Genomic DNA, 27,068 nt, shown 5'->3' with positions numbered 1-27,068 from the left:
AGGAACAATTAATTACTTCTGAAAATATGCTGAATTAATAGCACAGAACCTTCACCAACAGAATACCCCACCAAGCTAGTAGGGAAAAAACAATCATTTGTATATTTTCCAGTTGAAAAGTAAATTATCACCAAATAACAAAATAATTGGAAATGCTTAAAGCTACAGTGTAGTCCCACTATAATTAAGGAGAACTTCTATTAATAATGGGCAATTCCAGGGCACCTGGGTGGCTCAGTGGTTGAGTGTGTGCCTTCAGCTCAGGTCATGATCCTGGGGTCCTGGGATCAAGTCTTACATCAGGCTCCCCACGGGGAGCTTGTTCTCCCTCTGCCTATGTCTCTGCCTTTCTGTGTCTCTCATGAATAAATAAATAAAACCTTTAAAAAACAATAATAATGGGCAATTCCTTTAAGCAATCTTCATATCAAATTTTGCTTCTATGTAGTAAGTATTTAGCCCCAACGAGAAAGAAATTATGAGAAAAACTATGGAGTACTACTAGACTCAATTAAACATTCTTCAATTATAAGGTAAATATTTGTATGTGTGTGTCAGGGGAGGGTATCTATATAAAAATCTCATCTTTTAGTCAAAATTGGAATAAAAAAATATTTGCTTAGAAAAAATCTATAAATAAAGAACATACTGAAAATAATTCTTTTTCTGAGAGAATGGACTCTTCATTGGTTTATTAGTATGCAACTTCTAAAGATAAGCCCAGTTTAATGATCCTCAACACTAACACTGTTAAACTTGAACCAACTCCCATCTTATCACTGAGGCTAATTCAAAGTTGAATAAACTACCATCTTATCACTGGGGCTAATTCACAGTGCAGGTAATTCAAATATAGGACATCAGAAAATGTTTGGTCTTAATATCCCTTTTAAGAATCATAATGTATTTTCAATGCCAGCTGAATGTAGATATGCAACAATAAAAAAATTACATGAATGTATTTTCAATGAAAGAACCAACTCAAAACACAATAGGTATTTAAAAGGCAACATTAATATAATGGCATATTCAAATAACTGACTTTAAAATTACATGTATCATTTATAAAACCTGACAAACTGTTTCACATTATTCTCCCTTTCAAAAAGTAAAGTCTAAACTATAAAAATCTACGTAAATTCTCAATTATACAAAATTCAAACTATAAAGTTAGTCTACTATTTACATTTCTTTCTAAAATGCTCAACCAAAAGAAAAAGTTAAACTATCAACCTATTTTTTCATTGTTTATTAAATAAACGCAATTAAACGCAAAATTTACAAGTTAGACTACTTTATCTCACAATAGCATACATTTACTTTCAAATATGAATGCTACAAAACAGTATGCTAAAATAACAGATTTATATATTCACACCTACTAAAATATTCAGGACATGGCTAAGTATTTTAAATGACCTCAAAAACTATCATCGCTTTAAAAATAGAAAAGATACAAACAGTACTAAAATCCACTATAAAACTTTCTTATAAATATATATATAAGTATATATTTCATATATAAGTAACATGTTTAGAAAAGTCTAAGTATTCACTGCCTCAATTTCAGAAATATCAGAACTTCTTTGGCTACAAACTACCCTCCATATCTTGATCTTAACAAATTTTTTCAACTTTCATGAAAAGATACATTATAATTAAAATTAAATTCTTGAACAAGAAAAAAGTTTTATAGAAATTTATTGCATCCAAACACTTAAGCACTGGCATTAATACACTATTTACCTCTCCATAAATGTCAACACTGAAAATGTATTAACACTGCTAAATAATCAAGGCATATGAAATGTATACATAATTTATACACAATTCCACAATTGTGTACAAATTTACACACAATTACAATATACTGTGTACTAAAATACATCCTACTCAAAAACTGTGAAATTGGTAAAAATAACTCCAAGACTTAATCATGCTCCACAAAATAAATTTTTAAAAGTTGCCTAGTGCGTATTCAAATATGCTCAAATACATCATCTATGCTAAAATAGTTCCAGAAGGTAATCTGTATTCCCATCGTGGGTATTAAATACCTCTTTGGTATGTTGAAAATGAAACAAGTTATTAATGATATGTTTTATACAGGCACATTAAAATAAGTATAAAGAAAAATATGTCCAAGATAACATTCAGTTCTTCTCCAAACTACTGAATAGGGTTGTATTTTTTAATCACAAATACAAGATGGAATTAAATATATCTTCCAATAAAATACTTGCCAGTTACAGAGAGATATAATCAAGCAACTTAAAAGATGAAAATGATATTTATATTTTGACAAGATCTAACACAAATATAAAATTATCATACCTTAATGATACTCCCATTTGGTGGCTAAATATGAGATTAAGATTCATCACTCATATAGTTAAATTAGAATATAGCATGTTTTAAGCATTATTAGCTTTTTAATAACATTTGAGTAAAAAACAATTTGAGTCCTCGTGGTTTACAGGAAAACAAATTAGTCTAAATAAAGAGGAATTAAAGCATTTTAAAAGAGAATTTTTTTAAAAAAGAATTTTTAAATGCTTTCATAATCTTGCTATAATCGTGTATTATAAAAATTGCTGATGAATAAAATATAGGCTTTTATTTACCATTCCATTCTGGGCCCCACCCCATCTCATAAAATAACTGAATACATAGATTTTTTTATTAAAAAAGTAGGTAAGCAGCATCTGAATCACTGTGCCCATGAATCTCTATTTTAAAGTACAAAATAAAATTGTTCATTTATCTTAATAAAAACTATTAGAAGAATGCTGATCTTAGAAACAGAAAACCCTATCAGCATCAAAAAGATAAAGAAAACAGAGCTAGAATAACAGCCACCCACAGCATTACTAACTCAATTTCCTACAAAATTATGACACAACTGCATGCATATTTTCATGTTTTTTTAATATTATAACTTATTAGGAATAAATGGTTAATATAGTATTCCTTAGTAAAACCATTAAGTCTATCATGGATAATTGGTGTTAGAATTTATCAGAGAAAATTTCATCCAACCTTTTCATTTTAGAAATCAAAAAATTTTTGCAGAGTAGTTAAGTCACTTGCGCACAATTACACAGAGGAGTTAGAACTAGAAATCAGATACTCTTATCCCCACTATTCCAAAATTCCATCTACTATATCACACAATCTTGTTGAAAATATAAGTGTGGCATACACTGTATTTCAGGAATGGTTTAAAAGATAGGTAAAAAAAAAATTAGGGTTGTATTCTTTAATACATTTATTTTCATTATTCTTTAGCCTTAGGATATGGGTGTGCTTTGTATTCTTTTCTTTTCCCAGCCACCCCTTAGGTTAAGTGAATCTACCTGTACAGGCTCCACTGTTTACTTCTAACCCACTATTTTAATCTTATTAAAGTTAATACTATCATACTATTTTATCTGAAAAATGTTTAAAATCCACATCAGTCTGGATACTTTGTAAATTGATACTTATTTTGAAAAGAATTTCTTAATCTTACATATCTGAGCAATCTCCTTTTTTTTCACTTTGAATGGGTCTTAATAAATCGGACCACTATATTAGATGGCAATTAAAAACAATAATCAAATATTGAGGAAAGAGAAGTCTGTTGTCACCAATTTACTGAGATATGATTTACTTTCATCAATAAAATAATCTGCCAAAATTAAAATATTCTCAAAAAATTATCACAATTTACATGGGAACGTAAAATTGACAGTGCTGTATTTATAACACACCCTATGCTAGGTGTGTTGATATTTATATTTACTTTCTTTTAAGGTTTCTGAGCTTTAGCCCATTTTCTGGGCTTTCTTTCAAACTTGCAGGAAGACTGTGAGCGAGTCTTTCTAAGGCGGGTACTCCTGGTTTTTACAACCGGCTTGCAGTTCCGTTGCTGCTGTTTCTGCCCACGCCTAGGGTGTGTTATAATCTTTTTAAAGTCCTTATAGATGGAATCATACCTATTCTCAGGATCATTGTCGTCATCATCATCATCCACTGTGACAGGAACTGATTTAGATAAGGCTTCATCTCCTTGAGGGGAAAAAAGTGTACTTAAAATTAGCTTTAAATTATCTACATAAGTAAAATCATGTAAAATATAACTGAAAGCCAAAAATTTTAACACAAATAGTGGGTTCTAAACTGTACTCTGGATCTAAAACATGAGAAAAAAATTTATAGGGAAAGCACAATAGGGAATTTATTAAGTACCAGCAGTAAAACAATAGTTGGGTTTTATATATTTCAAAGTTCCTTCCCAGAATACAACAGTTCTAAAGCTAATCCTTCCCAGTAACAAGTCTTTATCATCTTTCATCACAGTACAATAACTTTCTTGCTATAATAAGTAAGCATTTTAGTGATCCATTTTAAGTTTAAAGTTAAGAGAACTTTAAAAAAATAAAGAGATCTTTAATTTATCCTGTTAAATTAAAGAATAGCAAAATTACTATAAATATTTTGGTAGTAGCAAGTAAGAAAAATATACTTAAATCTGTATCATACTCATGACCAGAATTACCAAGAGAAATATTCAAGAACAGTAAAATTGATTTCCTTATAAAAAAGCTACATTGCTATCCTTTTGATTAAAAATCTAAAGAAGGCAAGATTTGTGCATTTCACTGTATGTAAATTTTACCTCAAAAACAAACTTATATTGTGACCTCTAAATAATACTGAATATTAAATTAATGCTAAATACTAAATTATTAATACTAAATAATAAAGCTGAAGTAACTAGGGAGTGGTATGCTGATGTTTACCATTTATATTGAAATGCAGCAAGGATTTCAAGAGCATTACATTGAGTGAAAAAAGCCATTGATGAAAAAAGCCAATCACTTCGTGATTCTACCCCAAAATAACAAAATTAGAGATGAAAATGAAATTAACACTTGCCAGGGGTTAAGAATGGGGACAAGCAAGGGGATAAGTATAAGCTAGCACAAGGGAATCTTGTGATAAATCATTCAAGTATCTTGGTTGTAGTGGTTATAAAAAGCTACATGTGATGCAATTGCATAGAACTATACTTACAAATACATACAAGTACAAACAAATCAGTGTATGAAAAACTGGTGAAATTGCAATAAATCTTCAGTTTCCTGGTTTTGACATTGTACTACAGTTATATAAGATGTCACCATTGAGAGAAACTGAATGAACGTTCAACACCTCCCTGTATGGTTTTGTTCTGTTTTGCAATATCCTGTGAATTTATAATTCAAAATGAACAGTTAAAAAGGCAAAAACAATAGGTACATTGATGGATAAAAAGAAGGATATATAAATAGATATGTGATAAAGCAAAACATAGTACAATGTTAATGACAGAAACTTCTCTGTTCATTTAAAATTGCTTTCAGGGCACCTGGGTGGTTGAATTGGTTAAGTCTCTGATTCTTGATTTTGGCTCAAGTCATGATCTCAAGGCCAGGATATCGAGCCCCACATCCAGCTCTATGTTGAGTGTGGAACCCTCTTGAGATTCTCTCTCCCTCTCCCCGCCCCAACTCAAGCTCCTGCTCCCACAATCACTCTCTCTCTCCCTCTTGGTCTTGTTCTCTAAAATAAATAAATAAATCTTTTTAAAAATAAAATGAAATTGCTTTATAATTAAAAATAGGGGGATCCCTGGGTGGCGCAGCGGTTTGGCGCCTGCCTTTGGTCCAGGGCGCGATCCTGGAGACCCGGGATCGAATCCCACATCGGGCTCTCGGTGCATGGAGCCTGCTTCTCCCTCTGCCTGTGTCTCTGCCTCTCTCTCTCTCTCTCTGTGTGACTATCATAAATAAATAAAAATTAAAAAAAAAAAAAATTAAAAAATAAAAATAGGGAGAAAATGTTGAAGAAAAAAATCCATAAAGAACAATGACAACTATAGGTTCAGGATAGAAATATGGTGAATATAGAAAGGCAAAAATAAATCTTAGAATATCCTACCAAACTCACAATAAATACCTCAGGCAGACCAATCTGCAAATGAAATATTACTAGGAATATTACTGTTATTCCTCTATTATACCTTTCAAAATCTGACACATCCTTCAAAGTTGAGTTCAAATGCTACCTGTTCTTCTAAGTCTTCTTCTAATATTTAGATTAAATGGCTCACTTGCTATATTTAGCACACAGCTCCATTTTTGTTTTATATATGTCTTCTGGTATTTTTTTAAATAATGACTTATCTATGTCTATCTTGTTCACTGGACTGCGAACTCCTCAAACTCCTAGGACCAAGTGCTTCATTTTGGTTGCTCATGCCATTCTTAAGCCCCAATTTTTCAAGTAAACTACTGGCCTCGTAACAGAATATCCAACTATGGCTGAATAAATTGGAATCATCTAAATATATGAGAGCAGGGGAGGCATTTTAGAAGTTCAAAAATATTGTTAAGTTGGACATATTAGGAAAATATACTATGTTCATAAATGCATACAAATTATCAAGGAATGTCACCTGTCATTGACTCACATACAAACTTATCTTGAAACACAGTACTTTTTATAGTGCTTATTTTAACACCCTTCATAATTTTTTTCTGCTTAGGCATTTTTACAAAGGCCAATTTTTAGATGTGTTAATTCCCAAGCAAAATTATCTTTTTTTTTACCTAAAGTAATCAGGTTTTTTAAAGATGTATTTTTTAAAGATTTTATTTATTTATTATTTATTCATGAGAGATACAAAGAGAGAGAGAGGCAGAGACATAGGCAGACATAGACAGAGGCAGAAGCAGGGTCCCCGTGGGGAGCCCAATGTGGGACTCGATCTCTGGACCCCAGACTCCAGGATCATGCCCTAAGCTGAAGGCAGACACTCAAACACTGAGCCACCTAGGCATCCCTAAAGTAATCAGTTCTTAGGAAATACTCAGGGTAAAGGAAATGCCAATAAGGCTTATTCCACCAAATAGTTGAGAGATTGTCATCTGCAGAAGAGCTCAATTCTCAAGGCTTCTGTGGATACATACGTGAAAAAGGACCACCTCCTGATCAGCACAATGGTCCTTCAGAACAAAGTTACATGAAACACAATGATCAAAATGGAACACAGTGATCTAGACTAATGCGCAAAGAAGGAATTCTTGGGAAATGCACCCTACAAATATTTGCCATACATTGCCATCTCTTAAGATCTAATGAATACATATTACTTATTATACTAGATATTAATAGTTCCAAACATGAGAGGTATATCATAGAAACCTCTCATATGTGTCAAATCAAGTTACATTTTGGGAAATGAAAACTAGCAATTGAAATCAAACATGCTGATTTCATTAGGGAAGATGTTTAATCATGTAAACCAGTTTTCTGAAGTTTAAGATTAATTCAATCACCTACACTTTGCCACTGATAATACTCCATGTAACTACTCACAATTTATTATTCTTACACTCTAATCTGTAATAAGAGTTTTCCCAACTAACCTGGTAACAAAACATTGATATGATATCTAAGTAAGTATTAGATTGAATACAATCTCTTATTCTACCATACAGTTGAGACTTGAACAACACAGCTTTGAACTACACAAGTCCACTTGTACATGTAGTTTTTGTAATACACTATATTTTCTCTCCCTTATGATTTTATTCCCTTTTCTGTAGCTTACTTTATTTTAAGAATACAGTATATAATACATACAAAATATGTGTTAATCAACTATTTATATTATTGGTAAGGCTTCCAGTCAATGGTAACTAAAGTATTTTAAAATAAAAAATTTAAAAAGCAATATTCAAGTTAATTGCACAAAATACAATTGGGATAAATGGAAAATCCTAACTCAAGGAATGAAAGGAAAAATCTAAGCATTCTACCTGTGCTGGAACACAGTTAAGCCTAAAATCTCCTTTATAAAAATTTTGAAGTAATGTTCAGGTGGACTTCTGGTGAAGATGGCAGAGTAGGAGGATCCCAGGCTCACCTCATCTTATGGTTACATCTACGTAACAGCCATATCAGTATAAATAAAAAAGAAAATGTTCTAAAGACTGACAAAACAGACTCCACATGAAGAGGGTAGAAAGGGCAAAGACGCAGCGGGAGCCAAAGTGACCTGTGGGTCTGTCAGAGGAAAGGAAGGATGCCACAGGCATATACAGGGAAAGAGAGCAGACCCCAAGCTATACACCCCAGGCATGAAAGACCCACACACCGGGAAGACAAATCTAAGGAACACCTGGCTTTGAAAACCAGAGGGATCTAACTTCCCATGAACTTAAAACTGGTGGGGCTTCACACCTGAAATTTTAAAACTCAGCGGGCTCAACTCTGGAAGAACCAGGGAACAATAGAAAATTGAGTCCCCATCCTTAAGAGATAATACAACAAACAACTCCACTGAGATATAGCATACAAACAGCAGTTTGAAAAACACTTAGGGAAAAAAAAAAAAAAAAAAAAAGAAAAACACTTAGGGTATACAAGAAGGAGGTTTCTTTATTAACCTCAGAGCATGTGCTGGAAGGACAAGGATCTTTGGGAGACTTCTGCAAGACCACAAAGCTGGCAGGTATCATTTCCCTTCCCACTCCCCAGCCTAGATACACATACATACACCTGCAGGAACCAACACAGCACCAACACTCTCCATATACCTTGCTAAAAGTGTGCCCCACCCCCACTATGTCTTCTGTAGACTTACCCCTTCCACACCAACATGGCCTTTAGACAGTTTTCTCAGGTGGCTGCAAGATACCTTCCACAGAGGACTGGTATGAACCTTGCTGGCACCACACACACCCCGCTGCCTCCATATTCCTCTACAGACAGTCCCCACCAACACACCCTTGCCAGGAGATCACCCAAAGAAGTAACACAAACCAGGCAGTGTGCTTACAGCCCCAAGAGTAGCCAGCACCATTCCAAAATGACTCCCACCCTGGGGCAGAAGGAAAGATAAGCATACATATGAGTTCAACTGCAGCCCCAGCAGGGAGCTGAGGGCAGACATCTGGTCTGACAGCAAGCTCAGCCTACCAACAAAAATTTCACAGGAGACAACATGGGGAGAATACCCTTCAGTTCTGAGCTATCGACACAAGATATGAGCTTGACTCAACTCAAGCCCAAGGCAACTACCAGACAGGCCCATAACAACACAAGGACCAAACCCTGCCCACTAGAGTTAAACAGAGCCATTGTAGATGACTGGAATGAAGACAAATGAGGCTCGGCCATAAAATTATGGTATGTGCAACAAAGACAGGAGACATTCCAGAAGTGTCAAGTTCTGGTGAACAGGGGACATTGCACTACAGGACCTGCTCTTCATAAGACCACTACTTACAAGAGCATGTGTCTAACATATAGAAAGAGACACAGAGAATTGAACAAAATAAGAAAAAGGAATATGTCCCAAATGAAAGAAAATGACAAAATCACAGCAAGAGAGCTAAACAAAACAGAGAAGTAATATGCCTAAGGGAAAATTTAATGTAATGGTCATAGAGATACTCACTGGAATTGAGAAAAGAGTAGAGAATTTCACAGAGATGCTCAACAAAGAGGTAAAAAACATAAACAAGAACCAATCAGAAATGAAGAATTCAATAACTGAAACTGAATATACACTAGAAGGAATAAATAATACAACAGAGAAAGTATGGGATCCCTGGGTGGCGCAGCGGTTTAGCACCTGCCTTTGGCCCAGGGCACGATCCTGGAGACCCGGGATCGAATCCCACGTCGGGCTCCCAGTGCATGGAGCCTGCTTCTCCCTCTGCCTGTGTCTCTGCCTCTCTCTCTCTCTGTGTGTGACTATCATAAATAAATAAAAATATTTTAAAAAAAAGAACAGAGAAAGTAGAAGAATAGACCACTGACCTACAGGACAGGGTAATGGAAAGCAATCAAGCTGAACAGAAGGGAGAAAAAAATAATAAAAAATGAAAATAAAAAAATATATATAAAAAAAATAAAAATAAAAAATAAAAAAAAAAATTTTAAAAATGAAAATAGATTTAGGCCACGAAGTAACACAACAAGCATGGTAAGAGGAACATTCTAAGGACCCCAGGAAGACATGAAAAAGAAAAAGGGGCAGAAAAATTACTTGAAGTAATAATAGCTGAAAAATCTTCACAAATCCGGGGAGAGAAACATACATCCAGATTCAGCAGACACAGAGTCCCCAATAAAATCAACCCAAGAAGGTCCACACCAAGGCATACAGTAATTAAAACAGCAAAATGTAGTGATAAAAAGAGAATTTTAAAAAGAATGGGAGAAAACAGGTACATGCAAGGGAAATTCCATAAAGATATGAACAGTTTTCAGAAGAAACTTTGAAGGCTAGAAGAGACTGGCATGACAAATTCAAAGTGCTGAAGGAAAACAAAACTGCAACCAAGAATAATCTCTCCAGCAAGACGATCATTTAGAATAGGAGAGATAGAGTTTCATAGACAAATAACATTAAATGAATTCATCTAAATCAGCCATACAAGAAATATTAAAGGGAATTCTCTGAGTGGAAAGGTAAGATCATAATAAGAAAAGTAGGCAACATTAAAGCAGTAAAAAGTATGTCAATAAAAATCAGTCAAGGGATTTGCAAAACAGAAGGAAATATAAAAACACCATATATCTAAAACATGGGGGAGGGGAGACAGAGTAACAATTTAGTGCTTTTAGAATGGATTCAAACTTAAGCAACCATTAACTTAATATAGACTGCTACATGCAGATGTTATATATAAAACTAATGACAACCACAAACAAAAAACCACTGATGTGCAAGAAAACAAAGAGAAAGAAATCCAAGCACATCACTAATGAAAGCCAGCAAACAATTAGAGAAGAGATCAAGAGAAAAAAGGAACAGAGAAAAACTACAAAAACAAGCATAAAACAACAAAATTGCAATACATGCCTACCAATAAATACTTTGAATGTAAATGGACTAAATGCTCCAATCAAAAGATGCAAAACGACTAAAATGGAGAAGACCCATCTATATGATACCAAAAGACTCACATCTGACATAAAAACACATGTAGACTGAAAGGGAAGGGATGGAAAAACATTCATCATACAAATAGATGTAAAAAGAAAACCAAGTAGCAATACTTGTAATGGAAAAAACAGACTTTAAAACAAAGATTTTAACGAGACAAAAAAGGATACCATTTAATCATAAACAGTACAACCCAAAAATAAGGTATAATCATAAATGTTTATGAACCCAACATTGGAGCACCCAAAAACATAAAACAGCTAATAACAAACAGAAGTATTCAATAGCTACACAATAATAGCAGAGGACTTTAACTCCCCACTTACATCAATGCATAGTCATTCAAAGAGAAATCAACATGAAAACAGTGGCTTTAAAGGACACATTGGACAAGATGGATCTAACAGATTTATTCAGAAAATTCCATCCTAAAAAAGAACACAATTCTTTGCACATGCACATGGAACATTCTCCAGAATAGATCACGTTAGGCCACAAAACAAATCTTAACAAATTCAAAAAGATCGAAGTCATACCAGGCATCTTTTCCAACCACAATGGTATGAAACTAGAAATCAACCACAAGAAAAAATCTAAAATAAACACAAATACATGGAGGTTAAATACACGCTACTAAACAATGAATGTGTCAACCAAGATATCAAAGAGGAAATCAAAAAATGCAAGGATACAAATGAAAATGAAACCACAAGGCTCCAAAAACTTTGGCGTGCAGCAAGAGGAAAGTTTATAACAATACAAGCCTATCTTAAGAAACATGAAAAAACTCAAATAAACAACATAACCTTATACCTAAAAAAGCTACCAAAAAAAAAAAAAAAAAAAGAACAGATGAAACCCAAAACCTGTGGTAGGGGGATCCCTGGGTGGCGCAGCGGTTTGGCGCCTGCCTTTGGCCCAGGGCGCGATCCTGGAGACCCAGGATCGAATCCCACATCGGGCTCCCGGTTCATGGAGCCTGCTTCTCCCTCTGCCTGTGTCTCTGCCTCTCTCTCTCTAACTATCATAAATAAATAAAAATTAAAAAAAAAAACCTGTGGTAGGAAGAACCAATAAAGTTTAGAGCATAAATAAAATACAAACCAAAAAACAAAAAAACAAACAAACAAAAAAAACCAATGGATCAATGAAACCAGAAGCTGGTTCTTTGAAAATATCACAAAACTGATAAACCTTCAGCCAGACACATCAAAAAAATGAGAGGGCTCAGGCAGCCTGGTGGTTCAGCAGTTTAGCGCCGCCTTCAGCCCAGGGCCGATCGTGGAGACCCCGGATCGAGTCCCATGTCGGGCTCCCTGCAGGGAGCCTGCTTCTCCCTCTGCCTGTGTCTCTGCCTCTCTCTCTCTCTGTGTCTCTCATGAATAAATAAATAAAATCTTTAAAAAAATGAGAGGGCTCAAATGAAAATCAAAAATGAAAGAGGAGAAACAATAACGGACAACACAGAAATAGAAAGGATTGTAAGAGGATATTATGAAAAACTATATGCTAACAAATTGAACAAAATAGAAGAAATTGAGTAATTTCTAGGAACATTTAACTTCCCAAACCTTCACTGCAAAGAAATTAAACATTTGAACAGATCGACTGCCAACAGTGAAATTGAATAAGTAAGCAAAAAACTCCCAGCAAACTAAAGTCCAGGACCACGTGGCTTCACAGGTGAATTCTAAATATTTTAAGAAGTTAATACCCAATTCTCCTCAAATTATTCCAAAAAATGGAAGATGAAGGAAAGGTTCCAAATTCATTCTAAGAGGCCAGCATTACTCTGATACAAAAACCTGATTAAAAAAGGGAACTACGGGGGGAGTAGCCCCGGTGGCGCAGCGGTTTAGTGCCACCTGCAGCCCAGGGTGTGATCCTAGAGACCCGGGATCAAGTCCCACATCAGGCTCCTTGCATGGAGCCTACTTCTCCCTCTGCCTGTGTCTCTGCCTCTGTGTTTGTGTGTGTGTGTGTCTCATGAATAAATAAATAAAATCTTTAAAAAAAAGGGCGGGGGGGACTATGGGCCAGTATCTCTGAAGAACATAGATGCAAAAATCCTCCAGAAAATACTAGCAAACAGACTCCAACAATACATTAAAAAAATCATTCACACAATCAGGTAAGATTTATTTCTGGGCTGCAAGTGAGATTCATATTTGCAAATCAACCAATATGATACGTCACATCAATAAGAGAAAGCATAAGAATCATATGATCAGGACAGCCTAGGTGGCTCAGTGGTTTAGCGCCGCCTTCAAGCCAGGGCCTGATCCTGGAGACCCAGGATCAAATGCTACATCAGGCTCCCTGCAGGGAGCCTGCTTCTCCCTCTGCCTGTGTCTCTGCCTCTCTCTCTCTGTGTCTCTCATGAATAAATAAATAAAATATTAAAAAAAAGAATCATATGATCGTTTCAATAGATGCAAAAATAGCATTTGACAAAGTATAAAATCCATTCATATTTAAAAAAAAACTCTCAAAAAATAGATTTAGAAGGAATATACCACAACACGATAATGGCCATATATGAAAAACTAAAAGCTAATGTCATACTCCATGATGAAAACTAAGAGCTTTCCCCCTAATATCAGAAACAAGACAAAGATATCCATTCAAACCACTTTTATTCAACATGGTACTGGAAGTCCTAACCACAGCAATCAGACAACAAAAAGATAAAAGGCATCCAAATTGGTAAGGAAGAACTAAAACTCATAATTTGCAGATGACATAATACCATACATAGAAAACCCTAAAGACTCCATCAAAAAACTACTAGAATTGATAGATTAATTCAGTAAGGTCACATGATACAAAATCAATGTACAGAAAATCACTGCATTTCTATACACTAATAATGAAATAGAAGTTAAGAAAACTGTCCTACTGACATTTGCACCAAAATAATAAAATACCTAGGAATAAAGTTAACCAAGGAGGTAAAAGAACTATACTTTGAAAACCATAAAACACTGATGAAAGAAATGGAAGATGACACAAACAAATGGAAAGATATTCCATGCTCGTGGACTGGGAGAACAAATATTATTAAAATTAAAATCTACAGATTTAATGCAATCCCTGTCAAAATACCAACAGCATTTTTCACAGAACTAGAACAAATAATCTTAACATTTGCATGGAATAAAAAAAACACTCTGAATAGCCAAAACTTGAGGTATCGCAATCCCAGATTTCAAGATATACTACAAAGCTGGAGTAATCAGAAGAGTATGGTACTGGCACAATACAGACACATAGCTCAAGAGAACAGGAAAGAAAGACCAGAATTAAGCTCAACATTATATGGTTAATTAATTTTCAACAAAATTAATTTTTTTCAACAGAGGCAAGAATATGCAACAGGAAAAAGTCTCTTCAACAAATACTGTGGAGAAAATTGGACAGCAACATACAAAGGAATGGAACTGGACCACTTTCTGAAACCATACACAAAAATAAATCAAAATGGATTAAAGACCTAAATGTGAGACCTGAAACCATAAAAATCCTAGGAGAGAGGATAGGCAGTTATTTCTCTGACAACCACTGTAGCAACATTTTTCTAGATATGTCTTCTGAGGCAAGGTAAACAAAAGCAAAAATAAACTACTGGAACTACATTAAAATAAAATGCTTCTGCACAGCAAAGGAAACAACAAAACTAACAGACAACCTACAGAATAGGAGAAGATACTTGCAAACGATATATCCAATAAAGGATTAGTATCCACAATACATAAAAAACTTCTACAACTCAGCACCAAGAAACTCCACAAATAACCCAATTAAAAATGGACAAAAGACATAAACAGTCATCTTTCCAAAGAAAACATAAAAATGACCAATAGACATATGAAAAGATGCTCAACATCACTCATCATCAGGGAAATGTAAATCAAAACCACAATGAAATATCATCTTACATCTGTCAGAATGCCTGAAATCAAAGACACAAGAAATAAAAAGTGTTGGTGAGGATGTGGAGAAAAAGGAATCTGTTGGTGGAAATGCAAACGGGTGCAGCCCCTGTGGAACATAGTATGAACATTCCTCAAAAACTAAAAACAAAATTAACATATGATTCAGTAATTCTGCCAGTATTTAACCAAAGAATAGAAATCCACTAATTCATGAAGATGTAAGCATGCATATGTTTATTGCAGCATTATTTACAATACCTAAATTATAGAAGCAACTCAAGTGTCCAGTGATAGATGGATAAAGATGTGGCATGTATATACACAGTGGAGTATTACTCAGCCATAAAAATGAATGAAATCTTACTATTTGCAACATGTATGGATCAAGACAGCATAATGCTAAGTAAGTCAGAGAAAGACAAATACCTTATGATTTTACTCATACGTAGAATTTAAGAAACAAAACAAATGAACAAAGAAAAAAGACAAAAAAACAGACACTTAACTATAGAGAACAAACTGATGGTTACCAAAGGGAAGGGTCAAGATGGTTGAAACAGGTGAAGGGGATTAAGAGTACACTTATTGCAATGAGTACTAATATACAGACTTGCTGAGCCACTATATATAGTACAACCTGAAATCAATATAACACTGTATGCTACATGTATTGGTTAAATTAATTAATTAAGCAAGCATGCTGGAGTTAGAATATAAATAATTTTTTTAATGAATGAATGAATAAGTTTGCTTAACATGTCCCTGGTTAACTGACAGGTTTACTGACTTAAAATGAAGTGACACATGCACATTTATTATACAACTGATTTTTAGGAACTGCAACAGTGATAAAAATTATTTTTATAATTCTAATTTTGGGGGGGTATTACTAACTGGTTGACCCAAACCCTAACTGTCCTAGTCTCTATCTCCTCAAGGTAAGGTAATTCATCTACTTTTTGGATTTTTATTTTGTTATTGTTATAGACAGAAACATCTGTTCATGTGATTAGAAAAAATTGACAAGCATCAGCAATGGGTTTAATGATGTAAATTTAATTTTCAGAGAATTCACTAGACAAAAAGTTAATCTGTCCAATTTAAAAAGTCATATGCAGGGGTGCCTGGCTGTCTCAGCTGGAAGAGCATGCAACTCTTGATCTTGGGGTTGTGAGTTTGAGCCCCACACTGGGTGCAGAGATTACATAAAAAGTCATATGCATGGCAAGGCAGTTAAAACTTCCACACACTATGTTATAGCAGCACCAAGCACACATCTCCATTACATGAATATATACTTACTGAACGACTGACAGAGGTCTGATTTTCCTTCATAAACTACTGTTTATTACTCCAGAAAAATCACTAAACATTGGTAAAGAAATTCTGTTATCTACCCAACAAACCTGGTATATCAGATACAGAATACTAACAATATTTGAAATACTTTCCAATAATGGCATAAGAATAAATGAAGGCAGGCTTTCTAGCAAATCTTTAAAGAATTTTTAAACGGCCTTTGCCTAAACAGTAACCTTGCATTTGATTGGCTTCAAGGAAAACAATGTAGGTATTCAAGAGGATAAAAGAACAAATTATGAATTTATGTATTTTTGCATACCTGAAGATTGGCAAAATCCAGTATGTGAAGATAGCACTAAATTTTCAGTCACAGGCTTAATTTTCTGCTCATCACTGCTTCCCTCGCCTACAGAATTCTGATCATCATCTCCTATATCAGAAGAAGATGATGATGTAATGTCAGCTTGCTTCCTTTTAGTGCTTGTTCTTAGGGAGTTTCTCATTTTCTCCTTGACATTGACTGTCTTCTTTTTTGCTGAAGTTCTCTGTTTCTTTAGCTTTTTATTGTCTTCAGAACTTTCCTCACCATCAGAAGATGATGAGCCAATATGTACTTCCTTGGTATTTCTCTTTGAATTTAAATTTCTTCTTTCATTCAGTTCTATTCTATTCAGTCTCTTATCAGAAGAATCACAACCGTCTTCTTTCATGGAATATTTCTCAGTATCAGATGATGAACAATCTTGTCTCTTCCTTGAACTCTTTTCAGACAAGTTACATCTTTTCTTCACTCTATTGGATGCCCCATTCTTACTCTTTTTATCTTCTGAAGAATCACAACTATCTCTTTTTCCCTGTAATTTCTCAGCATTATCAGATACTTCACCTTTCTTTTTAGAAGTTTTATCTTTTGTTTTTTTACTTTTCTTTTCTCCATAAGTTGTATCATTCTTATTTTGTTTTATACCTTTAGGAAAAGGAGAAACAACTTCTCCCTCGGGTAGTTTCTCAGTGCTATCAGATGATGATTCATACTGTTGTTCCATCTTAATTGTACTTTTCTTCAAGTCTGTAGTTTTCTTTTCTTTTACTTCAGTTCCCTTTTTACTCTGCTTTTTATCATCTTCAGAGGATTCATCACTCTGTTCTTTCTTTGGGAAATTCTCAAGAATGTCAGATAAGCCTGCCTGTACTTTCTTACACATTTTAGTTTTCAAATGCTTACTCTTTTCTTTAGTTTCAGCAACCTTTTTATCTTCTGGAGAATTAAAACTAGCCTCCTTTCCTGAAGGCAGCTTATCAGCACCATCAGAAGAAACACCTGACTGTTGATTCTTAGAGATTTGATCTCTTAAGTCCATGTTTGTTCTGTCTTTATCAATTGTGCCTTCAGCTGAAGAGAAATTCTCTCTCTCTTGTTTCCTTTCAGCATCATCAGATGATCCTTCATGGGCAGTCTTCAAATTTTTCTGCCCTTGATTATCCATTCCTTTTTTTCTGTGTTTTTCATCTTCAGAAGAATCATAGTCTTCTTTATTTGGAACTCTTTTTTTGGTTGTTCTGGCAGCCCCAATTTTACTCATGCTTTTTATCTCTTTTTCTAATTCTGAGTCATAATTGGACGATTCAGACTGGTTTTGTCGTTTCTTTTTAGAAATTATAGATCTTTTAGCTGATTTGCCTTTTTTAATGTCATAATCTGAACCAGAAGTAGAACTTTTTCGTTTCCTTTTTCCTTTATCATCTTTCCCTGTTTGGGTCTTTAAATCATATAAAGTCTTCTCGTGATTTGTATGAGTTTCATTAATATCAGTATCTGAAGAAGAACTGTGACTCATCCTGGATACCTCTTTGAGGATTGCTAACATTTCATCAGAATCTGAATTCTGATCCACAATCTCTGACTGCTTAGATTTAGGCAATTTATTAGGTTTAGGATTATTTATAGCACTGTCAGAAGAATTTCGCTTATCCTTTTTTCTCATTGGAACTGATAGGTTTTGTTTCTCCTTAACTATTTCATTACTTTCTTCATCTGAATTAGATGTTGGAGGATTGGTTTCTGTCTGTCGCCTCAAGGGTGTGGTCTTTACACGTGGAGATCTTCGAAGATCAGATTCTTCTGAGAGTAATGGAACTTCACTTTCAAACAAATGCTCATTATCATTCTTTTCCTGTCCAAGTCCACAGTTCTCTGGCTTAGGGTTCAGACCAGAACTTTTATAGCCATCTTTATCTTGTGGTACTTCCTGACAATCAGCACCTTTAATTGGAGAATTAGAAAGGGAAACAGGAGTGAGTTTAACATATAATTCTTTAGTTACTTTAGCTGTAGTTTTTGATTTAATACCTCCTCTGTTGTCTTTGGAAGTAATATTTAATTTTACAGAAGAATTCTCCAGTTCTTGCTCAGTTCCACTATTGCCATCTCCCTGATTATCTGTTGAACTCTGAACTTCCATAGCTGTCTCAAGATTCTCAAAAATGTCTTCTGGAACTGAGGAAGGAACAGAAACAATATCCATGTCTAAATCTTCAGAAGTGTTAGCAGGTTCATACTGAGGTTCTTCTTTTTTATCAGATTTCTTATGTTCACCACTGACACTTTTATTTGCTCTTTGTTCCTGTACTGTATTACTCTGATCCATGTGCTCACTATCCACCTGCTTTCTTGACAGTTTAGCTTCTGATTTTGAAATATCCTTCCTTTCCAAAGCACCGGGTTTTTCTCCTTTTCGTACTTTTGTTTCAGACTTAGCATCTATGACCTTATGCTCTTTGGTATTTTTCTCTTTGTTTAGAGCATCCAAAGCTCGAATCTCTGAATTCAAATCTTCTTCTAATGCAAGATGAGCTTTCTTGATATCAGCCAACACAGATTTAAAAGCCTTAAGCTGACGTAACTTTGTAGCAGAATTGATTTCTGAATTATCTGCTGCCTGCTTCAAAAATTTCACATAACTGGAGTTCATGTTAGTTGTAGTCTCAATCAGTTTTTTTGCCTTCTTAATCATCTCTTTGGGCACAATTAGTGCTGAATAAGAGTAGGTTACTGAACCAGAACATGAATCATCTAATTTCTTTTCTTCTCCATTACAATTGGAACTATTTTTCTTTGGAGAGAATCTGGGTGTATGGTCATATACTTTATTACTCTTTTCATTGTCAACTTTTATCTTCTTTTTATTTTGTTGCAACAACTGTTCTAAATTTTCAAATACACTATTACATGCAGTGACCAAGTCCAACAAAGGTTCTGGGTGACAAATATAGCAATACCACTGGTTGTTTTCATCCATTATTGTAGAGAGTTCTTTTCGGCCAAGGTTGCGCAGAATGCATTTCTTGCAGAAGGCATTATGGCAAAAGTCACAACAAATCAAGTTTCCACCTTCTGCACACCACCTGAAATTATTTAAAAGATGAAAATATTATTCTAAAATGAAACTCACTTTAAATTTTTCCATTATTAAAGAAATTTAAATTTTCCTGCCAGGAACTTTAATAGTAAAGTACTTTGGGTCACCTGCTTATTCTTTACCGGAAACCTAAAACAGACATAAACCTAAGGTTTTGTGAAAAAGAATAACCATCCATTAAAGACATCAATGATGATACTATAAAAAATGGATCTAATAACATACTATGTAAGAATTTCCCCCCATAAGAAGCAGGCAATACTGAGTTTTAGTTCATCTTGATTTATTACCTACCTACATTGTTCATCCATTCCATCAGAGTCTCGGCTAATATCATCACTCATGTAATATTTAAAGCAATTCTATTAAAAGAAAAGGGGAAGGGGACATTTTATATTCAAAATGGATAGCATTCATAAATGACAAAAACTTTATTTTTAAGTCATTAAAAAAAGTAAAGGCAATGTGTGTGTATTTATATGTTTTAGAGAATCAAAGCAAACTACTACCTTATCCAATACTAGTATTTTACAGACATAGGAATATCTCAGTAAATTAATCCCTTGAAATATATTCCCATATCATCAAGTATCACTATTCCTTATATAAACTTTATAAAAGATTTTGGTAAAGCAAGTTTCTGATTTCATAATACTAGCTACTAAACCTCTACATAAAATGTATTAGGTGTTGCTGCTACTTAACATATTTAGTGGCCTTCATATATAGACAGCTACCATGCGTACAGCTAAGAAACATTATCCTACATTAAGATACATTCTCTTTGGGCAGCCCGGGTGGCTCAGCGGTTTAGCACCGCCTTCAGCCCAGGGCGTGATCCTGGAGACTGGGATCAAGTCCCACGTCAGGCTCCCTGCATGGAGCCTGCTTCTCCCTCTGCCTGTGTCTCTGCCTCTCTCTGCCTCTCTCTCCCTCTCTCTCTCATGAATAAATAAATAAAATCTTTAAAAAAAAGATGCATTCTCTTTAAATCTCAAAACATAGGCAAGATAGGGAAGTATTACACCCAACTTGAGAGAAAAGGCTAATACATAAGTAAATTTCCTCCAGTCATACAATTAGGTGACAGGCAAAGCTGGTATTCAAATCCAAGTCTGACTGACTTTAAAATCATTTTCACTAAGTCTGAAGAAAGGGAAGGTTCCATGCCTACTGATGACAGTACTGATTACCAAAACAAATTAGGTTCAACAGATTGGTCCTTAGAAAAACCCAATTATATATATTTGAAGAAAAAGGAAATACACATTACAAATCTAGCAATATAAAAGTCAGCTATCCCATTTTAAAACTAGAAGTTACAACATGTCCCCTAAATAGGCTTCTGGCTGAATTCAAAGAATGGAGGGACACAAATTGCTAGAGGGAAAAGTAAATTTAGTCCACTTAAGTAGGTCTATATCAAAAATTCATACAATAGAAGACCTAGATAGAACTGCAACTCAGGAAAATCTGGTTTGCCCCAGCATTTCAAGGAGGCATTCTGTTGGGAAACAAACTAACACAGAATTAATCTTAGCAGTAATGAGTTAGGGAAATCATAACCTTGATATTATAGATATTTAAAATTAACTCCAAGATATTACTAATAAAAGAGTATACATAGACTGTTAAAACTATCTTCAACATATAAGAGACATTTTTAACTCTATCATCTTGAACTCACGCCAAAACCCTGCCCCATGCAGAAAGTTTAGATTTGGGTAATTAGAATACATAAGAGGGAAGGTTATAGGGATGCCTGGATGGCTCAGCGGTTGAGCTTCTTCCTTTGGCTCAGGGCGTGATCTCAGAGTCCCAAGATCTAGACCCATACATCAGGCTTCCTGCATGGAGCCTGCTACTCCCTCTGCCTGTGTCTCTGCCTCTCAATCTCTCTCTCTCTCTCTATCTCATGAATAAATAAATAAAATCTTTAAATAAAAAAGAGGGAAGGTTATACAATATACATGTGCATACACATATACTCTTAAGATTTGCCAACACACCATGCTCTCCTTCACTCACTAGCCTTTGGATACCAAGTTGCCTCTGTTTACAATATGCTGAGTCAATCTCACTTCACCAGGCTAATTCCTATTTATATTTAGATGCCAGCTTATATTATCTACATTATAAAGACCTCCCTACCCAACTCCAAAGTACACAGGCTTCCTGAATGTTCCCATACTCCACAATACTTCCCCTACCATGGCACTTAATGGGCTTTTTGTAATGTCTGTCCTCTCCACTACAATATAAGCCCTCCAAAAACAGAGACCATTTCCATCTCCTTCATCACTATGCACCAAAAGTCTGACACCATAAACCAAAAGTCTAACACACAGTAAACATTCAGATATTTGTGGAATGAATTATAAACAGATCATTACATACCTTACAAATAAGTACTTGCAGTGAAGGATGTCTATAAATGGAATCTTTCTGAAAATGATTGACCTGTTGTCCACAAGCTGTGCAGCTCACAATCCCATGAAGCCCATCTTCTAGGAGAAAGGAGTCACCATTATTGAGACATACACACACACATAAAAAAAAAGATATTTACTTTAGTCAGCATTTTGCAATTTTCATATTGGAAATTAAATACTTGATAATCCTTAGAAAAGTTGACATTGTGGACACAAAAGGTTAATAATTTTATAGACTTACTAAAAACATGACAATCATGGCAAATTCCAGAACTACAAATCCTAATCTGTCTCCTTTTACAGATGCAAATCCTATTTCTCACAATAACTTGATAAAACATGAAGAGACTCCATAAGAGAAGTTCTAAAAATAGGGTCAAGAGCTCTTTTCACTTTGCTATTGCCTTGCAAATAAATTATCAGTTCTTAAAGAATGGGGAAGCCAGTGACATATGTGGAATAGTCTTTTCCTTATACTTAAAAGTTAGGTATGCCATTAATTTTTTACCCTCAAAATGAATATGTCAGCACAGACTCTTCCAATATAGTATGTGAAAACCTGATAATTTTAAATTACCAATTTCTTACCTCAGATTGACTTCAATACTATCCATAATCCCCACTACCCTATCTTATATGTGTATTTCACTATCCATTCAATGTCAGCACTGTCTACTATTTCCAATTAAGGACAAATAAGACTTGCAGAAATATCTATCCATCCTGAGAGCAAAACCTGAAAATGACTTGGAAGATGAGGGAGGAAGAGCCCCATTCCACAGTGTCTACCGGAAAACAGTCTGAAGATGACCCAATGCAACAAAGAGGAAATCTCTCCTACCTCACTCTCACCCCTAGTCCTGCTTAGAGCAGTGCTTCACAATCTGACCTAAACATCAGAATCATCTGAAGAAACTTTTTAAAAGCAGAGACAGCCATTCCCACCCCTGATCTACTGAATGAGAATCTACTAAACTTTATTTTTTTTAGTTTTACAGAGATTCTGATGTGCAACCAAGATCTTGATACAAGTAAAATGGTAGATTATGATTCCAAACAGGCCAATGAAAATGCCTGCATTCACAAATAAAAAGGAGAGACAATTAAAAGAATAAGCTATATCTATCTCTAAATAAAAGACAAAACAATACACACATTTCTAACCTTTCAATTTTCTTTTTTTTTTAAAGATTTTATTTATTTATTCATGAGAATACACAGAGAGGAGAGAGAGAGAGGCAGAGACACAGGTAGAGGGAGAAGCAGGCTCCATGCAGGGAGCCTGACGTGGGACTCGATCCCGGGTCTCCAGTATCACGCCCTGAGCTGTAGGCGGCGCTAAACTGCTGAGCCACCGGGGCTGCCCCCTTTCAATTTTCTATTTTGTTTTTTTCTTATTCTTTAGGTCCAAAGCACCACGGACCCAAACATTATGACAAATATTCCTATTTGCAGAAGTTAAAAAAGTTTTATGAGTTTTAACAGCACCATCATACTTTTCAGGACAATATGGAGAATTTGAAGACTCACTATATAAGTTTCTAGTATTTTATTATTATACTGTCCCATACTAATGTTTGATCTTGAGTACTCATATATTCTGTATTTGTTTTAACAGAAACAAATGCATAGTGTGCTTCATTTCAATAGTGACTGCATTAAGATACACTAACAAGACAAAAGCTAGACTATGAATGTTCATCCAATGTTAACATAATAAATATTAAGCTTATTTTATGCACTTTTGCAATATATCAAAAACTAAACAAAACTAAGTGATCCTTTGGAGAATTTCTCCCACATATGCACAAAAAATCATATACACGGTATTCATTGCACACTAAGTAGGAAAACGGAAAACTTTGAAAACAAAAAATTGGAAATAACTTCCATTTGGGAAATGGACAGTTTACTCATTTAACAAAATTCTACATAGCAGTGGAAAATAAAAAACCAGACGTACCTTCACTGAGATGGACACACTTCAAAAGCAATGCTGAATGTGAAATGTTGAAAAGAATAAACACAGGATACTACTTTGTATATTTTAAGTGAACAATAAATGCTTTATGAATAAACATGTGTAAGAAAAATATAAAAACATACACATGCACAGAAACTTCAAAATATTCATTATTAGAGGGATAGGAGGGAAAGCCTAGGTGGCTTAGCGATTGGGTGCCTGCCTTTGGCCCAGGGCGTGATCCTGGAGTCCCGGGATCAAGTTCCGCATCGGGCTCCCTGCATGGAGCCTGCTTCTCTGTCTATGTCTCTGCTTCTCTCTGTGTGTCTCTCATGAATAAATAAATAAATTTTTTAAAAATGGAGAGGAGGAGGAGGAAATGGAGAAGTAAGACTGAACCAATATTTAAGTGGGATGTGAAGCCAATATTGAATAATGGTGTAATGTTATTTTATGTATTTGTTTCTACATATATACACTTTACATTTTTATTTTTAGTTGTGAGATATCTTAATGATTATAATATAGTGTATAAATGGAAGAGGCATCTTCATAGGAGTTCAACACATTTTAACAGATCCAAAGAGAAAATTCTATAAAATATTAATATAAAAAACTGAAGATGACACAAAGAAATGAAGACATTCCATTCTAATGGATTGCAAGAACAAGTATTATTAAAATGTCTATAACTACTCAAAGCAATTTACACATTTAATGCAATCCTTAAAAAATACAAACAGCATTTTTTCACAGAGCTAGAACAATCCTAAAGTTGATATGGAATCACAAAGACCCCCAAATAGCCAAACCAATCTTGAAAATGAAAACCAAAGCTGAAGGTAACACAATTCCAGACTTAAATTATTTACAAAGCTGTGGTAATCAAAACAGCATGGTACTGGCAGAAAAACAGACACAAAGATCAATAGAAGAAAAGAGAAAACCCAGAAGACAGACCATAATTATATAGTCAATCTTTGACAAAGCAAGAAACACTATCTAGTGGGGAAAAAGACAGTCTCAACAAAAGAAAGAAAAGAAAAGAAAAGAAAAAAAGAAAAGAAAGAAAGAAGGAAAAGAAAAGAAAAGAAAAGAAAAGAAAAGAAAAGAAAAGAAAAGAAAAGAAAAAAGAAAAGAAAGAAAAGAAAAGAAAAGAAAAAAGAAAGAAGGAAGGAAGGAAGGAAGGAAGGAAGAAAGAGAGAGAGAGAGAAGGGAGGGAGGGAGGGAAGAAGGAAGGAAGGAGAAAGAAAGAAAGAAAAGAAAGAAAGAAAAGAAAAAGAAAGAAAGAAAGAAAGAAAGAAAGAAAGAAAGAAAGAAAGAAAGAAAGAAAGAAAGAAATCTCTTCAACAAATGGTGCTGGGAAAACGTGATAGCTACATCCAAAAGAATGAAACTAGACCATTTTATTTCACTGTACACAAAAATAAACTCAAAATGGATTAAATGCCTAAATGTGAGACCTAAAACCATAAAAATCCTAGAAGAGGGACACCTGATTGGCTCAGCCAGTGGAGCATGTGACCCTCAATCTCAGAATTGTGAGTTTGAGCCCTGTGTTGGGTGTAAAGCTTACTTAAAAATAAAATCTTTAATAAAGAAAATTCTAGAAGAGAGCACAGGCAGTAATGTCTTGACACCAGCCATCATAACACTTTTCTAGATTTGTCGCCTGGCAAGGGCAATAAAAGCAAAAATAAACTATTGGGATAACACCAAAATAAAAGGCTTCCCTGCACAGTGAAGAAACAATCAACAAAACTAAAAGGCAACCTACAGAATGGAAGAAGATATTTGCAAATGATATCTGATAAAGGGTTAGTATCGAAAATATATAAAGAATTGATAGAATCCAACACTTAAAAAATGAACAATCCAATTAAAAATGGGCAGAGAACATAAACAGACATTCCTCCAAAGAAAACAACAGATGGCCAACAGACACATGAAAAGATCCTCAATATCAGCCATTATCAGGGAAATGCAAATCATAAATACAAGAGATATCACCTCACAAAGAGATATCACATCACACCTATCAGAACAGCTGAAGTAAGAAAAACAAGTGTTGATGGGGCGCCTGAGTGGCTAGTTGGTTAAGTGTCTGCCTTCAGCTCAGATCATGACCCCAGGGTCCTGGGATTGAGCCACATGGCAGGCTCCCTGCTCAGCAGGGGTTCTTCTTCACCCTCTCCCTCTTCCTGCCACTATCCCTGCTTGTGCTTGCACACACTCCTCTCTGTCAGACAAAATATTTAAAAAAAAAAGAAAATTAAAAACAAGTATTGACAAAGACGTGGAGAAAAAAGGAACCTTCTTGCACTATCGGTGGGAATGTCAACTGATGCAGCCACTCTGGATTACTCAAAAAGTAAAAAACAGAGGTATGATCTAGGAATTGCACTACGGGTATTAGCCCCCAAAATACAAAAACACTAATTCAAAGGGACACATGCACATGTTTATAGAAGCAATATTTACAACAACAGCCAAATTATGTAAGCATCCCAAGTATTCACTGAAAGATGAATGGATAAAGAAGATATGGTGTATATATACACAATGGAATATTATCAGCCATAAAAAATAATGAAATCTTGCCATTTGCAACAACATGGCTAGAGCTATAGAGTATAATACTAAGGATAATAAGTCAGAGAAAAACAAATACCATATGATTTCACTCATATGTGGAATTTAAGGGGAAAAAATGAGCAAAAGAAAAAAGGGATACATAAACCAAGAAACAGACTCTTAGCTATAGATAACAAAACTGATGGTTACCAGAGGGGAGGTGGGTACAGGGATGGGTAAAATAAGTAATGGGAATAAAGGAGCACACTTGTCAAGATAAGCACTGTGTGATGTATGGAATTGTTGAAACACTAAACTGTACACTTAAATCTAATACAACTCAGTTTGTTAGCTATACTGGAATTTAAAATAAAATTATTGTGCCAGATAGAAAAATTAGGTGTAAAATACACTTCCTAACAAACTGGGGAAAAGGTTGTCAAAAGGCTGTGGTGT

General features: G+C 34.7%; 1 protein-coding gene across 9 annotated transcripts in view; it reads right to left on the bottom strand.

Annotated features, from left to right (window-relative positions):
* Positions 1-27,068, bottom strand: part of ATRX (ATRX chromatin remodeler) — a 328,475-nt gene that overhangs the window by 190,990 nt on the left and 110,417 nt on the right. For 6 of the 9 annotated variants that reach the window (XM_077888250.1, XM_077888253.1, XM_077888256.1 and 3 more), the window contains 4 exons: positions 22,041-22,150; positions 19,938-20,005; positions 16,544-19,629; positions 3,978-4,050 (listed from right to left, as the gene is read on the bottom strand). In XM_077888250.1, coding sequence (XP_077744376.1) covers positions 3,978-4,050; positions 16,544-19,629; positions 19,938-20,005; positions 22,041-22,150 — 3,337 coding nt within the window. The remainder of the gene's footprint in view (positions 1-3,977; positions 4,051-16,543; positions 19,630-19,937; positions 20,006-22,040; positions 22,151-27,068) is intronic. The other 3 variants (XM_077888252.1, XM_077888257.1, XM_077888255.1) reach the window with 2 other exon arrangements.

Source organism: Canis aureus, chromosome X (genome assembly GCF_053574225.1).
Source record: "Canis aureus isolate CA01 chromosome X, VMU_Caureus_v.1.0, whole genome shotgun sequence".
In the NCBI taxonomy this organism is placed as follows: domain Eukaryota; kingdom Metazoa; phylum Chordata; class Mammalia; order Carnivora; family Canidae; genus Canis; species Canis aureus.
Note: the sequence above shows the minus strand (reverse complement) of the source record. Positions and strands in the feature narration are given on the sequence as shown.